General features: G+C 36.9%; 1 protein-coding gene across 4 annotated transcripts in view; it reads left to right on the forward strand.

Annotated features, from left to right (window-relative positions):
• Positions 1-16,408, forward strand: part of DISP1 (dispatched RND transporter family member 1) — a 188,333-nt gene that overhangs the window by 115,317 nt on the left and 56,608 nt on the right. For all 4 annotated transcript variants that reach the window (XM_055372348.2, XM_055372346.2, XM_055372345.2 and 1 more), the window contains one exon: positions 9,714-10,239. In XM_055372348.2, the coding sequence (XP_055228323.2) occupies positions 9,731-10,239 (509 nt within the window). In that variant the 5' untranslated portion in view covers positions 9,714-9,730. The remainder of the gene's footprint in view (positions 1-9,713; positions 10,240-16,408) is intronic.

Here is a 16,408-nt window from a genome sequence, read left to right on the forward strand (position 1 = left end):
CTAATATATACAAGAAAGCAAATAGCAGAATTCATAAGCATTTATAGTAATAATTTAAGGAATAGAGAAAGATTTATAAAAGTTGCACCCAGGCCCTTATTAAGACTTAATTTACTGATTCAATTCAAGTAAGAATAAAGTCTTTATAAATTTGATGTTTTTCTAAGCTTGAAGCAAATCTCAGAGTTCTCTTTAACTGTGTTTTATACAAATACCTTGAGTGTTGTTTCCCAAGTTGCTCAGTAGACTAAAGGATACTCATAAGACATTATTTGCTGGACTCTGCAGGGAAGAACCCATTTGGGGAGCTGTTCTAGGAAATTTGATTTGCTGCTTCTCAAACTTCACAAAACAGCAGGGAGTGGGGCCTGGTATTAGATACTAAACATTTGTGGGAAAAGTTTAGATAATTCTAAGTGTGGTATTAAAAAACAACACACTACCATCTAAATCAAACAACTTTTAAGTGCTTTATGGTGATTGATCTCAGTTTTTGGCTTTATGAAGGACATTTTTAAAATTCTCTCACATTCTTTTGCCTAACAATGTGGGGGAGTAAAATTTTCTTAGTTTGATTTACCTCAGTTATGTTTTTTTTTTTTTCCTTTGGGCTGCTAAGTTTTGAGGTTTTGACATGTGTGAAGTATTAAACATCCATGGTATCTTTTAGACATGCTTGTGATGTGTTCAACAACATTTGTTAAGCTCAGTAATATGATCCTGTTTCTACTGGGGAAGAGCTATAGTGATACAGATAGATTGCTTAGTTGTAAAGCTGCCCATTTTGTGATTTTAGTTGAGACAAAATAGTTTCAAATGAAATCTCATGGCCTAAAGACACACCTATCACATCTTAAGGATCCTGTTTATTAACAAACCATCTTGTAATTCTTATTTGGTGGGGATGTGAGGCTAAATAACAGTCCTGCTATCTGCAGGCTGTCTAACCCTAGAATTGGAAGTTTAAGATGCTTAAAATGCCACCAGAAATCTTTTTTTCTTTTTCCTGGCATGGAACTTTAGGGAACATGCTCTTTTATTAGAGGATCTTGAGCCTTCATTTTAGAGACTGACCAGACATTGAGGATGTACTTTTTCTTGAGTGTTAAATAAACTCATTAGTCAAATTAGCTACTTCCCAAATTTTCTTCAAAAGATCAATAAATAATAAAGGCTATATGGCAAGGTGTTTCACATTTCCACGACATTGTTCCACATAAAGTCTGCACTGTTGTCTTGCTTGAGCTAATATCTTACCAAGGCTTTCTCCTTGCTGCACCCTTGTCCCCACCCTTCCAGCTTAAGAAGTACTGCAGATGAAATCTCTTTTCATTGTAACAAGAGCAATAAAAAAAAGTAAAGATAGTTTAAACTTAGAGTACCAGGTCCAACTGTTTTCTAATATGCAGCAATATTCTGCATTTCAAGCAATATTTTCAGACTGTTGAATATTTTGAGTGGCAGTTGCTTGCTCTTATAGATTGATCAGCATTAATTATATAAAGTATAAATCAGTGGCTCTCAGCTCTGACTGCATGTTAAAATCACCCAGGATGCTTTAAAAAATGCTAATGTCCACACTTCACTACAATATGAATTAAATCAGAACCTCAACCTCTGGGGCCAGGACCCTTTTATCATAATTTTTTTAGTATTACCAAAGTGATTCTAATGTGCAGCCAGGGATGAGACTGCTGTGATAGACTTGTAATTTTATTAATATTCATATTTAATGCATACCTTAAGACTTGTAGCAGAGTCTAGTTAAATGTTTTGGCTAGTTTTGGGGTTAGATAACTACTTATATAGGAGAACTTTGTAGAATTTTTTTAAAGTGACCATTGTTTGACATCCCTGATTATAGAAAGTTTCTCTAGTTTTATTTTGTATATTTTTGGTTATACAATTTCACATAATTCTCCAAACTTAGGGTTCAAAAGAAATTAGTGCAGCTTAATGGAATTTAAACTCATCTGAAAGAGGAGCGCAAAGCTATGAGAAGCCTTCCCTACCTCTTTCTTTCCAGCATTGATGCTTATGGGCACAGTACTTATAACATGAGTGTGGAGAGAAGTGGTAAATATTACATGGAAAGATAATTTTTGTGGATGAACCTGGAAAAGAGATCTCTGAAAAGTGCTTTGATAATTGCAATATTGTGAGAGTGCTCTTGAAATATGTATTTAGGAAGATAAGTGTTTATGCTAAATGAAGGATATCACTGATATCATTTACCTGAGATTGAAAGAGATAAACTTCATTTTATACCCACATTTCTGTTCCCACATAGACCAAAGGTACATTGGATGTAAAACAAAATGAGAAAAATGAAATTGATGTTTCTACAACCCTGAAATTTCTATCACTCACCTCTACATATGAAAATTTCTGCTTTTACCACCTAACTCATTTCTAGCAGTAATACTGCTTTCCAAAGGTAGGGCTTTCAGATTTGCTATGGCAGATACACTGCAATATCGTTAAGGTTATTTTACATTCATGTTTTTTGTTGTAACTCTAGGGGGAAACTTTATCTGGAAACTTTAATTTTTCTTCTGTATCATTAAGTTGTTTGTGAATACCATGAATATTGAAACAAAACATTTACAGTGTATCCATATATCTTAGTTCCTCTGTCAATATATATCATGTATGTAATCATATTAATAGAGGTTATCTAAAAATGTTAGGTGTATTTCATTTTCAAAGGTGGTGCTTATCATAAGTTGAAACTACCCATAAATTGAATAATAAGAACAGTATGTTCTCACTGTAAAAGAATGCTAACCTTCATTTTCATATTTCCTGGAACTCAGTTCGCTTTCTCCTAGTTGGCAGAGAGCTAACTAATACCTAGTAGGCTCTTATGAAATATTTAGTGGTATACATCTTCAAATATATAATGTTTATTTCTTTGGGAAAATGGCTTTCAACTTATTACAGTTTATGCTTAAGGGGAATACTAGAATTAACACCTTATTTTTGTATATGCCTTTGCAATACATAAAATGTTTACAAGTGATTTGGGGAAGCTATTTATAAGTATTCTCATGAAGGAGAGTTTAATAGTAGAAAGTTTACAAACTTAAAAATAAGAAAATGTAATTTGTCTCAGGAGGGAAGAAGATTATATTTCTTTATTTAAGACCATCCTTTCTAGTTCCTTAAAAGTGTCTGATTCTTTCATTAAAGATACAGATTTTGCTGTCAGGTCACAATTACATTATTCTTAAATAGTCAGTATACTATATGACAACAAAGATCAATCCATTGTCTTGCTTTTTTAAGTTTGCATAATATGATATATGGATGGATAACACCTTTCCTTAATTTAGTGAAGTATGTCTCTGGCACTCTTAAATGCTGAATTGTACCTTTTAAAACTATCTTGGGAAATATCGAATTCATAGGCTATTTTTCATGTGGACCTTCAGACACAATTTTACGTCAGTAGCCTCTTGTGGTCCTGTAAAAGCTAGTTGGACTTGGCATTGCTCTAGAGGCATCTTGAGGTAGTGGAAAAGCCTTACCTTTAGAGTCATACTGGTCTGAGATTAAATCATGCGATTTGGATTAGCTACTTTAATATTTTTGATTCTCAGTTTTCTCTGTAATGGGTTTAATAATAAATTCATAGGGGTATTGTGAAAAAAGTGGCTTGACATAGTGAGATGATTAAAAAAAAATTTTAATAGCCCTTTGAAGGGAAAAATATTCGTAGAGACAATACTTGCCTGATTTGGCTTCTGCATAGCCCAACTATAGTTCTTTATCAATTTCTCTTGGCATTTAGAGCAGCTATTTATTTCTCTGGCCATAACACTAAATATTAATAGGCCAACGTGGTACCAGTAATCAGAAATTAGTCCATCATTTTAGGATAAGCATGAAGGAATTGTGGAGGAACCATTTCATATTAAAACAAGTTTGGTAAATAATGGATACAGGTATCCCCAGACTGCCTTTATACCTGATGTGAAGAAAGATACCTGATGTGAAGAAAGACTTAAGGTCTCTTTATATACCCATCTTTTAATACCTAGTGCTACTTGAAAGGGAAACAAATGTATCTCAGTTAACTAGGCAGGGTGCTTCAGTCCATTTATATGAGTTGCACTAAAAAGATCAAAATCTTAACAGCTGTTATTTGCATGCACAAAAAACAGTTTGGGAGTCATGATACAAGCCATAATTAAACTTGATTATCAATTAGAACCTCTGTTGTTAAATTTGTTACATTTCTTTGCCTTAAATCGAAAAATGGGCCTTTATTTCTGTCGACTGTTATCATTTCCCTACTTATTTTTCTTCATTCTGCTTTAATTGTGTATATCTTGCCATAACTGAGGCATAATTCTCTTGTAGTCTCCCCATCTAGTTTGTGGTTTTCTCTTGCTACACAAAATGTGTTCTAGGTATCAGCAGTATGGACATGTTGTCGGAGGCTTGTTGCCCCACCCCTGATGTATTGTATCAAATCTTTATTCTAACTGCATCTCTAGGTGATCCTTGTATTTGGAGGCACTGGTTTAGTGTTTTGTATTTATCTAATGAAACTGCTCTAGGGAGCATGACTCTTCTGAAAAAGGTGGTTGGCTACAACAAGGGATCTTGTTGGTGATCCAGTCTTGCCATTTATTCTGAAGTTTGGTATTAGGAATCTGGTGAAGCAAAGAGTTATTCTAAAATACATCATCTGAGTGTACAGAATACAGTTTATCAGAAAGCTCTCAAGACCTTGGCATCATGCTTCCTAGCTTCACCATTTGTCATCAGTATGTGACTTTGAGCACCTTACTTAGAATCTCTATGTTGTTTTCTCCTGCAAAATGGAGTGGTAACGCCTGCCACCCCTGTTTTTCCAGAGGGCTATTAGGAGGATCAACTCAAGTGAGATCATTTGTGAGAAAGTGCTTTGGAAGTAGCCAAGGGGTGTACAATTGTAACAGTTGATGGGGATGAAAATGGTGTTCCTTCAGGCTATATGAGCCCTGTGTTTGTTAAGGATAGTGATGGCTTTGCTAAGTGGTTACTGTGGTAATTGGAACAGGTCTGTGTATTCTCTTCAACAGTACATTTAGATTTTACCTTGGCAGTTTTCTGGCCACACTAGCAGTTCTGACCGCCATTTCCAAGTAGCTGCTGAGATTTTCTTAATGCTATTTGTATTCTGGGAGCTATCTAGTTTGATTGCATCCTTTGTACAAATTGTGTGTCATTAATTTTGGTGTATGATACAGTCATGTGCCACATAAAGACATTTAGGTCAGTGACAGACCACATATACCATGTTGGTCCCATAAGATTATAATGGAGATGAAAAATTCCTATGGCCTAGCCATGGTGACACTGGAGTGCAACACATTACCTTTTTTATGTTTAGATGTGTTTATCATTTTTTTATTATTCATGTTTAGATATGTGTGGTAGACAAATACCTGCATTACAGTTGTCTACAGTATTTAGTACAGTAACATGCTGTATAGGTTTGTAGCCTAGGAGCAATAGACCATGCCATATAGCCTAGCTGTGGCTACAGCATCTAGGTTTATGTAAGTACACTGTGATGACCACACAATGGTGAAATCACCCGATGATGCATGTCTCTGGACATATCCCCGTCCTTAGGTGATATGTGATTGTCTCTTGACAAATGAAATTATCATAATCCTAATACCATTTTCAATGAGATGCAACTTTTTGTCTGAAGCATTATTTTTCCATTTGTTTTATAGTTGTATATTTCCTGAGTTCCAAACAAGAGTCGGATGTCATTATTTTGAACCATCTAATCATATGAACTCTGATGACACTTTTCTCTTTACATTTCAGTATGATGGAAATGTCTCTCTCTCTCTATATATATAATATTATATAATATAATATATAATATATTATATATTATATTATATTATATTATATATTATATTATATATATTATATTATATTATATATTATATAATATATAATATATAATATAATATAATATATATTATATATTATATATAATATAATATATTATAATATATTATATAATATATATAAAATATTATATATTAAATATATATAATATTAAATATATATTTATATATATATATATTTTGAGATGGAGTCTTGCTCTGTCGCCCAGGCTGGAGTGCAGTGGCGTGATCTCGGCTCACTGCAAGCCCCGCCTCATGCCATTCTCCTGCCTCAGCCTGCTGAGTCGCTCGGACTACAGGCACCCGACACCACGCTTGGCTAATTTCTTTGTATTTTTAGTAGAGACGAGGTTTCACCGTGTTAGCCAGGATGGTCTCGATCTCGTGACCTCGTGATCCACCCGCCTCAGCCTCCCAAAGTGCTGGGATTACAGGCGTGAGCCACTGCACCCTGCCCCTCTCTATACTTCAATATATTAATTTACTTGCGTTATGTATTATACAAGAGTGTTCATATATGTATACATACATAGTGTTATATATACAAGGGTATTAACACTCTCGTGTTATATAGCCCATTCTGGTTTTCAAAACATTTTTACATTCTCATAGTAATCCTATGAAATGAATATTTTAAAATTTAATCGAAAGATGGTTTTTGGCCAGAGACCTTGTAGCCCCAAAATTGCTAAATCATTCTGGACATTAAAATGCTGGCTAAAAATGTAAAATAGGGGATATGAGATTAGAAGCTTGAATTTGTTCATATTGGCATGTTATATTCATGAAGAGCAGGAAATGCATTAAAATATCTTGGCGTGGGCCCATCACATCTCAAGCCAATTCTTCAATAATAGCTTGCCTTTTTTTTTTTTTTTTTTTGCATTCCCCTGTGTGTTATGGCCCTGGGAGAACAGGTGATTTCAACAATAGCTGTTTTGTTTTGTTTTGTTTTGTTTTGAGACAGGGTCTCGTTCTACCACCCAGGCTGGAATGCAGTGGTGTGTCTCAAGCTCACCACAACCTCCGTCTCTTGGGCTCAAGTGATCCTCCCATTTCAGCCTCCTGAGTAGCTGGGAATACAAGCAAGCAACACCATGCTCAGCTAACTTTTAAATTGTTTTTAGAGACAAGGTCTCACTATATTTTCAGGCTTGTCTCAAACTCCTGAGCCCAAGCAGTCCTCCTGCCTCAGCCTCCCAAAGTGCTGGGATTACAGGCATGAGCCACTGTGCCCAGTCTCAACATAGCTGTCTTTTAAAGTTACTCATTATATTTTACCCAAAACCGATTTTAAACTTTCACTATAAATATTACTATCACTGCATTCATAATCATATACCATTACACTTATCACAATAGTTTGACAGATGTAAGGGTATTAAGACTCTCAGGAACTCCTTATTCCACTCCTATTATACTTATACTTCCTCTATCTTATTCTTCTTTCCTGTTAGTTCCCTCCGTCTTAGGCTCAGACTGGATTTTTTCCTCATTTATCTCAGTTCTAAAGAAAAAGGAGGCTGGGCATGGTGGCTCATCCTGTAATCCTAGCACTTTGGGAGGCTGAGGCAGGAGGATCGCTTTAGCTCTGGGATTTGAGACCAGACTGGGCAACATAGGAGACCCCACCTCTACAAAAAAATTAAAAATTAGCATGACATGATGGTACATGCCTATGGTCCCAGCTACATAGGAGGCTGAGGCAGGAGGATTGCTTGGGCCTGGGAGGTCTAGGCTGCAGGAAGCCAGGATCGCACCAGTGCACTCAAGCCTGGGTGACAGAGCACCTGCAGTGCCTGCAGTGATTTCTTTGAATGGAGTGCTTGTACAATGAGAGTTTCTAATTCTGGGAAATAATTACATTGATCTCATCTAGTGATTGTTTCCTACATTATCTAAGACACAATTAAACATCTTAAATTTCAATTAGCTTTTTTAAAAAACATCCAGTGCTTCTTTAAATGTCCTTTAATTTATGTTTTGTTATTTTCATAACCTTTGCATATGGCTTTTTCTTTTGTTAACAACAAAAGGGAGGTTATATTCTTCAGTAAACTGAAGCGTAAATGAGCAGATCTTTCTGAGATGGCACATTTAGAAAATGATGAGATTAGTTCTTGCCTCCTGGATCACATTAGTGCTCTTGCCGGTCAGTATATCTACCCTACCTCCTGCTAGTTTAGATAATACATTAACTACTATTACTCTGTGTTGGGTATATTCTTTGAATGTTTTACAGTGGATGTTTGTTTAACACTGGGAACATTGGAAAGTGATTTAATGAAGGAGAGAGCAACTGTATTTACTACAGTTCAGAATCCCTCTCAATGGTCATTGTAAAAGGAAGTTTGGGATTGGCAAGCCATTTTCAAAAGTGATGTAAGACTAATGAGGGAAGTAACATCTACTTGATTTTATATATATTTTGATGTTTTTAAATGCTTTGTCTTCCCACTAAGCAATTTATTAAGAAATTCCTATTGCATGATGTTTATTTAACTGAATTTGTGTATGTGGGGTAGGGTGTGTTTGAGGAATTTTGTCTGAAAGGTAAATATGCTAAATTTACATCCTAGTATGGGCATGTTCTGCTCACAAATGCCTCTGCTGAGCAGTTTACATACTGGGTGAAAATGTACATAGGAATCCTCATGGGGGATCCAGGTTTGCCAGTGAGATTACTATGTACTCAGACTGAAAAAGATGATTTCTTCTGATTACCTGTGTGTCTGCCAGAGGTGGGGAAGGACTGGAAAGAGATTCCTGCACAAGCCGTTTTGTCTACTTAGAGAATGGCATGCTAGAAGGGTTAGCGAGCCAAATTACAGTTTTCTTTTTGTTGTTGTTGTTGGCTTTTATGTATATGTTGAATAGACTAATAGCATTTGATGACCCTTTTTTTTTTTTTTTTTACTGTGAATTCCCGGATTTTGTGTGTATGTTGCTCAGAGGGTAGTGCAGTGAGCAGAGGGATAGGGAGATTGTCTGTTTTTTTGTTCGTTGATTGGACACACTTGCTGCTGGTAATTTGAGCATCTAAGGATCTTCCTTTATATTGAAGGCCTGAACCTTTTGGTGGAAGGAAAAAAAAAAGTAAGAAAAAAAACTCATTTGAAGCAAATCCCACCCATAGTATTATTTTTCTCATGTGCTGGCAATGTCACCTGTAGTATATTATATAGAATTTTGCATCTGATATTTTGGTTGCTAGAATTCTTAGCTTTCCTGACTGGTTTTAATTTATTATTCTCAGACTTGAATGACTAAGGGGAAAAATCATATATTCTTGAGATTTTTCTAAGATACAAAACATTCTTAAGATTATTCAAATTATTTTAACCTTGTACAATGAATTACCCTCAGAGTGGCCCTTCATTTTGCCCATCACTCCTAAATCAAAACATATAAGCCAACCATGATATTGTTGAAAAGCTAAAGGATGCTATTTGTATCCTCTCCTCTCATGCAAAATGGTCTAGTTCTTAACTGATTACTTGTGCATCTAGGATGGGGTGAGAAGAAGGGCACTGAAAGGAGAGGTGGGCAGGAGAAAAGTGATCAATGGGAATAGAAGAGGGTTTTTAAGGTGCCTAAAATAGCTGGAGGAAAGAAGAGAAGTGCCACTGTGTTGGCTGGTTCCATCACAGATGCTGCCGAATTTCTACCACTGTCTCACAACTCTTCAAGAACCCTCATTTTCAATGAGCTGTTTTTAAATATCATACTTGTCTTTCCTACATATTTGCCTGCCTGACTGTAACTGGGCGATTTTATGATTTTCTTACTTAGAGTCAAGAAATTGGAGCATGGCTATGAGCAATGGAAACAATGATTTTGTGGTTCTGAGCAACAGCAGCATCGCAACCAGTGCTGCTAACCCGAGTCCCCTCACCCCCTGTGATGGAGACCATGCAGCCCAGCAGCTCACACCCAAAGAAGCAACAAGAACAAAAGTGAGTCCAAATGGATGCCTGCAACTTAATGGCACAGTCAAATCATCCTTTCTGCCTTTAGACAACCAAAGAATGCCTCAGATGTTACCCCAATGCTGCCATCCTTGCCCATACCATCACCCTTTGACTAGCCATAGCAGTCACCAAGAGTGCCATCCCGAGGCTGGCCCCGCAGCACCCTCTGCTTTGGCCTCGTGTTGCATGCAGCCACACTCCGAGTATTCTGCATCTCTTTGTCCAAATCATTCACCTGTGTATCAGACTACGTGCTGTCTTCAGCCCTCTCCATCCTTCTGCCTGCATCATCCGTGGCCTGACCATTTTCAGCATCAGCCTGTGCAACAGCACATAGCCAACATAAGGTAAGTGATCCGAAAGTTTTGTTTTTAGCATTCAACTAAATGCCACGTGAACATGACAGCTTGTGTTTATTTTCCTGAAAGGAGAGGAGAAAAATGTGGCACAGAAAGAAAACATGAAAACGCATATTCTGTGGATTGTGTGAAGCCAACAAAAACGCAAATAAAATAATACTGTATATCGATTTTATCCACTGACTTGTTAGTCAAATCCTCCCTTCCCCTTTCCCTGTCTGCAAACTGGTTAGGAATTTCTGCTAGACCTTGAGTTATAAAATTCAACAAAAAGTTTTATTGTTAGCAATTTCTGTTATTGTACATGGGAAGCATATTTATGATGAGACCAAACAGCAGTCATTTATTTGCTGTTATTGATAGTGGTGAACATTTATGAAAAAGAAGTAAAAAACCCCTTGCCGGCCAGATGCGGTGGCTCACGCCTGTAATCCCAGCACTTTGGGAGGCCGAGGCGGGCGGATCACTTGAGGTTGGGAATTTGAGACCAGCCTGACGAACATGGAGAAACCCCGTCTCTACTAAAAATACAAAAAATTAGCTGGGCGTGGTGGTGCATGCCTATAATCCCAGCTACTCAGGAGGTTGAGGCAGGAGAATCACGTGAACCTGGGAGGTGGAGGTTGTGGTGTGCCGAGATCACACCATTGCACTCCAGCCTGGGCAACAAGAGTGAAACTCAGTCTCCAAAAACAACAACAACAACAACAACAACAACAACAACAACAAAAACACCTTGCCTCCTCATGCTGCCTTATGGCTGTACTCAACATTTCTATTCCTGTGTTTTGGTGACTATGTGGTATGCTGAGATCAAATGAAAGTAGCAATTCCATTCATAGCAGATAAAACCTGTAAATTGTAGCACGGGACTTTTAAAAATATTTTTTGTAAAGCATTTTTAGATCTGGTACATTGAAAAGTACTAGAAAAATCAATATCATTGCCGGTGCTTATTTCCACCTCAGTCCATAGTTTCTCATATGTATGATTTTCAGCTATTTTTTCCATGGGTAAGTTAAGTTGCATTCAGTATAGGTTAGCAATGGTAATATATTTTACAAAATACTAAGTACCTTCTAGAGACCTAGTATTAGTTCACATTTTTAAGTAATAAAAAGTTTAATTAACTAGAAAAAGAGCATTCTCTTTAAAATAAGGGTATAATTTATATACAGGGAAATGTACAGATTAATTATTCAGTTCGATCAGTGTTGACAAATGTATACAAAAGTGTAACCCATATTTTGGTCTGATGTAGAACATTTCTGTCACCCCAGAAGGTAAGTTCCTTCATGCCCTTTCTCAGTTATTCCCTCTGTCTTCACCAGAAGCAATCACTGCTGAGTTCTATTACTATAGATTTGTTTTGCCTACTCCTAGAACTTCAGATAAGTGGAATCATACAGTATGCACTCTTTCGTGTTTGGCAATTTTTGCTCAGCATAATATTTTTGAGTTTCTTCTAGTTATTGTATGTATTTGTTTTTCCATTTATTGCTGAGTAGTAATCCACTGTATGCATGTAACAAATTCACTTCTGATTAAAGAGTCAGGGCTGGGTGCTGCAGCTCATGGCTGTGGAGATTACAGAATCCCAACACTTCGGGAGGTTGAGGCGGGAGGATTGCTTGAGCCCAGGACTTCAATGCCAGCCTGGGCAACATAGCAAAACTCTGTATCTACAAAAAGAAAAAGGGAAAAAAGTCAGATCCAAAAAGGGATTAAGTGATAAATACTTTTCACCTTTATCAGGTTTTGAACATTGTTGAGATTATCTGGTTACATTCTTTTTAAAGAGAGGAAGGGAAACGTCGTAATAAAGCAGAAAGAAAGAGTGAGGAGGGGGAAAGAGGAGAGTCCTTCACAGCATGTTACTGCAGTTTCTGAATACATTTTCCAGATTGGCTTTGAGAGTCGTTTAGTTATAGGCTATGATAAGAAATTCACCACATTTACCAAAGCCATTTCTTAGAAGATTTGTCCTGACAACATTGTGCTACATGGCTAGTTTTAGACTCTTTCCATTTTGAATCAAACTGTGTGAACAGTTGATTATTAAATTATCATAAATATTGATGTTTCAAATAATAAATTATATGGTTGCAAAGTATGAAATAAGATAGATATTTCTGCATTTTGAAGCTGATACCTCCTCTTAAAAAATTACAACATAAAACTGTGAACAAGTAACCAATTCTTTCAATATGGAAGGTTGTGCCAAGATTTTCAGGATTTTGACTTAGCATTTCTCACTGACCTAATTCAAAAGCAGTGAGATCCCTGTGTACACTTGAAATAGAATGGCATTAAAAAAACAAACTAATAGGCAGGTGGCTGAGCTCGTCACTACCCTTGGTTGTGGGGTCATTGTTGGAACCGGGGCTTTTGCAATCATGGTGGACTGACTTGAGACTGTGTGTGAGCACTGGGTCCATAGACTTGTCCATATAGGATTTGTCTTTGTATGTTATCTAAAGAGAAAGAATGATGAAAAGCTAACTGCCTTCTGGAAAAATAGTATTTTATTTTAAAGGGAATTGAGACCCATGGAGAAGTTGCTTGGAAGTAAAGGCAGTGGCTGAACTATATAATGTTTACATTTTAAAAGTTATGAGAGAAATAAAAACACTCATACTTAATTTGAAAAACATTAACTTTAAAATTTCCACAACTGTCCATCAAAAAAATTTGTAGAAGAAAGTAGATTAGTATGAAGAAAATTTTTTATATTTAGTATTTTATCTCAAGAATTTGAGCCTTGGCCGGGCATGTTGGCTCATGCCTGTAATCCCAGCACTTTGGGAGGTGGAGGCAGGCAGATCGCGAGGTCAGGAGGTCGAGACCATCCTAGCTAACACGGTGAAATCCCGTCTCTACTAAAAATACAAAAAAAAAAAAAAATTAGCTGGGCGTGGTGGCGGGCGCCTGTAGTCCCAGCTACTTGGGAGGCTGAGACAGGAGAATGGCGTGAACCCAGGAGGCGGAGCTTGCAGTGAGCTGAGATCGCGCCACTGCACTCCAGCCTGGGTGACAAAGCGAGACTCCGTCTCAAAAGAAAAAAAAAAGAGTTTGAGCCTTTTAGTTATCTGTTCGTAACAGACATAAAATATTTTAAAGATGCCTGCAGAGGAATGGTATGTGTCCATTTGTGTGTGTTACATACTTTATTGTGCCTCAATGATTACTTTGCTATTTTCTACATTTACTTATATAATCCACAATGTTTACTGAATTCTTGTATGTGCCAGGCACCGAAGATATAATTCCAAACAAGTTGAGACATTCTTTTGCCTTCATACAGCTATAAACTGGTAGGAAGGGAGCCAGTAAAGCAAATAGGCAGGTACAGTATTGTGGTAAGTACTATCAAGAAGGAATACACAGGGCTAAAGATGAAGAAAAGTTACAGATGGAGAGAGAATTGAAGAGGCTTGTCTTTTAGGCAGAGGGAACAGTTTGTGCAAATACTTTTACAAGGTGGTGTGAGCTCAGCTCCAGCATAGGTCAATATGGCTGGACCCTAGTGGGAGAGAGAACGGTAGCAAGAGGAGAGGTATACTAGGACTAAATCCTGAAGGGTATTGTGAACCACATTAAGGCAATCTCTAGATTTCATCCTGAGGCTAATGAGGACCCATTATAGATTTGTGTATGTTTGTGATTTTTTTTATTGTGGTGAAATATACATAACATAAAACTTAATATTTTAATCATTTTTAAGTATACAGTTTAGTGACATTAAGTACATTCACCTTGTTGTGCACCCATCACTACTACCTTTGTCCAGAACTATTTCATCTTCCCAAACTGAAACTCCATACTCACTAAATTATAACTCTACCTGCCCCTGGCAACCACTATTCTACTTTTTGTCTCCATGAATTTGACTTCTCTAGATACCTCAAATAAGTTGAATCCTACAGTATTTGCCTTTTTTTTTGTCTGGCTTATTTCACTCCACATAATGTCTTCAAGGGTCATTCATGTTGTAGCATGTGTCATAATTTCCTTTCTTTTTAAGGCTGAATAATATTCCATTGTATATTTATATGTTATATTTTTATCATTTTATCAGTTACATTTTATCATTTTATCAGTTACATTTTATCATTTTATCAATTACATAATATATTTTATCAGTTCATTGATGGACACTTCCATCTTTCAGGTATCATGGCTATTGTGAGTAATGCTGCTATGAGCTTGGGTTCTGTTCAAGTCCCTGCTTTCAGTTCTTTTGGGTATATGCTCAGACCAGAAGTGGAATTGCTGGAGCATATGGTAATTCTGTTTTTAGCTTTTTGAGGAACTGTTTTCCATAGTGGCTGCACCATTTTACACCAGCAGTGCAAAAAGTTCCAGTGTTTCCAGATCCTTGCCGACACTTGTTATTTTATGTTTTTTCTTAAGAGTAGGCATCCTAATTGATGCGAGATTATAAATTTTAAAGCAGAAAAAAAACCGCAGTAAGAAACATTTTAGGAAATTTCATCGTTTGCATTGTGGAGAGTAGACTGAATTGGGTCAGGACCGTTGTAGATAGGAAGAACACTAGAAGGCTTGTTGCAGTAGTTCAAGTGAGAAATGTGATAACTTGAACCATGATTTAGAAATAAATTCATTCTAGAGAGATTTAGGAGGTGGAATCTACTAGATTTGGTGGATGATTGGATATCGGAGGGGCAAAGGGAGGAAGAATCACAACTGATTTTCAGTTTCCTGGCTTGAGCAACTGGTTGGGTAGATGGTAATGCCATTCACTAAAATGGGGAAGACAGAAGAAGGGGAACTAAGTAAACAGAGCTGAGACATTGAGCTTCTAGAGAGGACTACAGAGTAACAGTAACAGTGAAAGAGTGATGTCCCTTGAGCTTATTTGAAAGAATGAGGTTGCTGGGAAATACATGACAATGCACTGAGGGCAATACTGGTGGGGGTTATCTTAGAATGAACACTGAAGCACTTTGACTCAGGCCAGCAGGTATTATATTTGCAGAATTGTGCTATGGGCAAGGCACTGAGTGAGATGCTATCTCGTCCTTTACCCAACCAATAAAATATCCACAGAAGCAAATGTGCTCTTGGATAGAGCTGCTGTGTATGGGAGAACAGGGCAGTCTGGGAAAGTCTGCACAGGATGTCCTTGGTAAGGAATTCTGAAAATGAGGATGTTGTACCATGCTTTACTGCCTTTGGTTATTCTACACAACTCTTTCAGGAACTTACTGTAACAAAGGTTCTAGAGGTTGATCTCGACCAGGAACTTCAAGTCTTTTTAGTTTTCTTTATTGTGGTTTATTGCTATGTAATTTTTAAGTTCTTTTTAAATTGATAAGGTCAAGTACTTAATGAAATGTTATTCAATAAATGTTTAAGGTGTATTTATGACTTCACATTACTTTAAAGGATGTGTTAAACATTGACCGCCTTAGAGTAAAATTGTATGGTGATGGAAGATCCTAAGTGCTATCAGTTTTATTGTTATTTGCACCTATACCACAAATGGGCCCACCTGTTTGTATTTGAAAGTGTTTTCTAAAGTTTTTATTTGTTTATAAAGCACTTAAGCCATAGAGAATGTTTTAAAGAATCAATCAGATAGAAAATATAATTTTAACCTAGGCCATTTGCTACTTACCACCTTTTGTATAGTAGACTCTCTTTCATCCCCTCTTGATTCTTTAAGCTTTAATAAATCTTTCTAAAAGATTCATTATATCAACCATCTGTGTGTTTTTTTTAAAAAAAATTCTTTTTTAGTGTTCCGATTAATAAAATTAAGGCCAGTCACGGTGGCTCGAGCTTGTAATCCCAGCACTTTGGGAGGCTGCGGCAGGCCAATCACTTGAGGTCAGGAGTTCAAGACCAGCCTGGCCAGCAATGGCGAAACCCTGTCTCTGCTAAACTACAAAAATTAGCCTGGTGTGGTGGTGCGCACCTGTAGTCCCAGCTACTTGGGAGGCTGAGGCAGGAGAATTACTTGAATCCAAGAGGTGGAGGTTGCAGTGAGCCAGGATCGTACCACTGCACTCTAGCCTGGGCGACAGAGGGAGACTCTCAAAAAAAAAAATACATAAAATTAAAATAAAGATTATTGCAAGGATCACATTTAATATGTCTATTTTAATTATTGCCAAATATTAAGTAGCTTAAA

This window comes from Gorilla gorilla, chromosome 1, assembly GCF_029281585.2.
Source record: "Gorilla gorilla gorilla isolate KB3781 chromosome 1, NHGRI_mGorGor1-v2.1_pri, whole genome shotgun sequence".
Taxonomy (NCBI): Eukaryota; Metazoa; Chordata; class Mammalia; order Primates; family Hominidae; genus Gorilla; species Gorilla gorilla.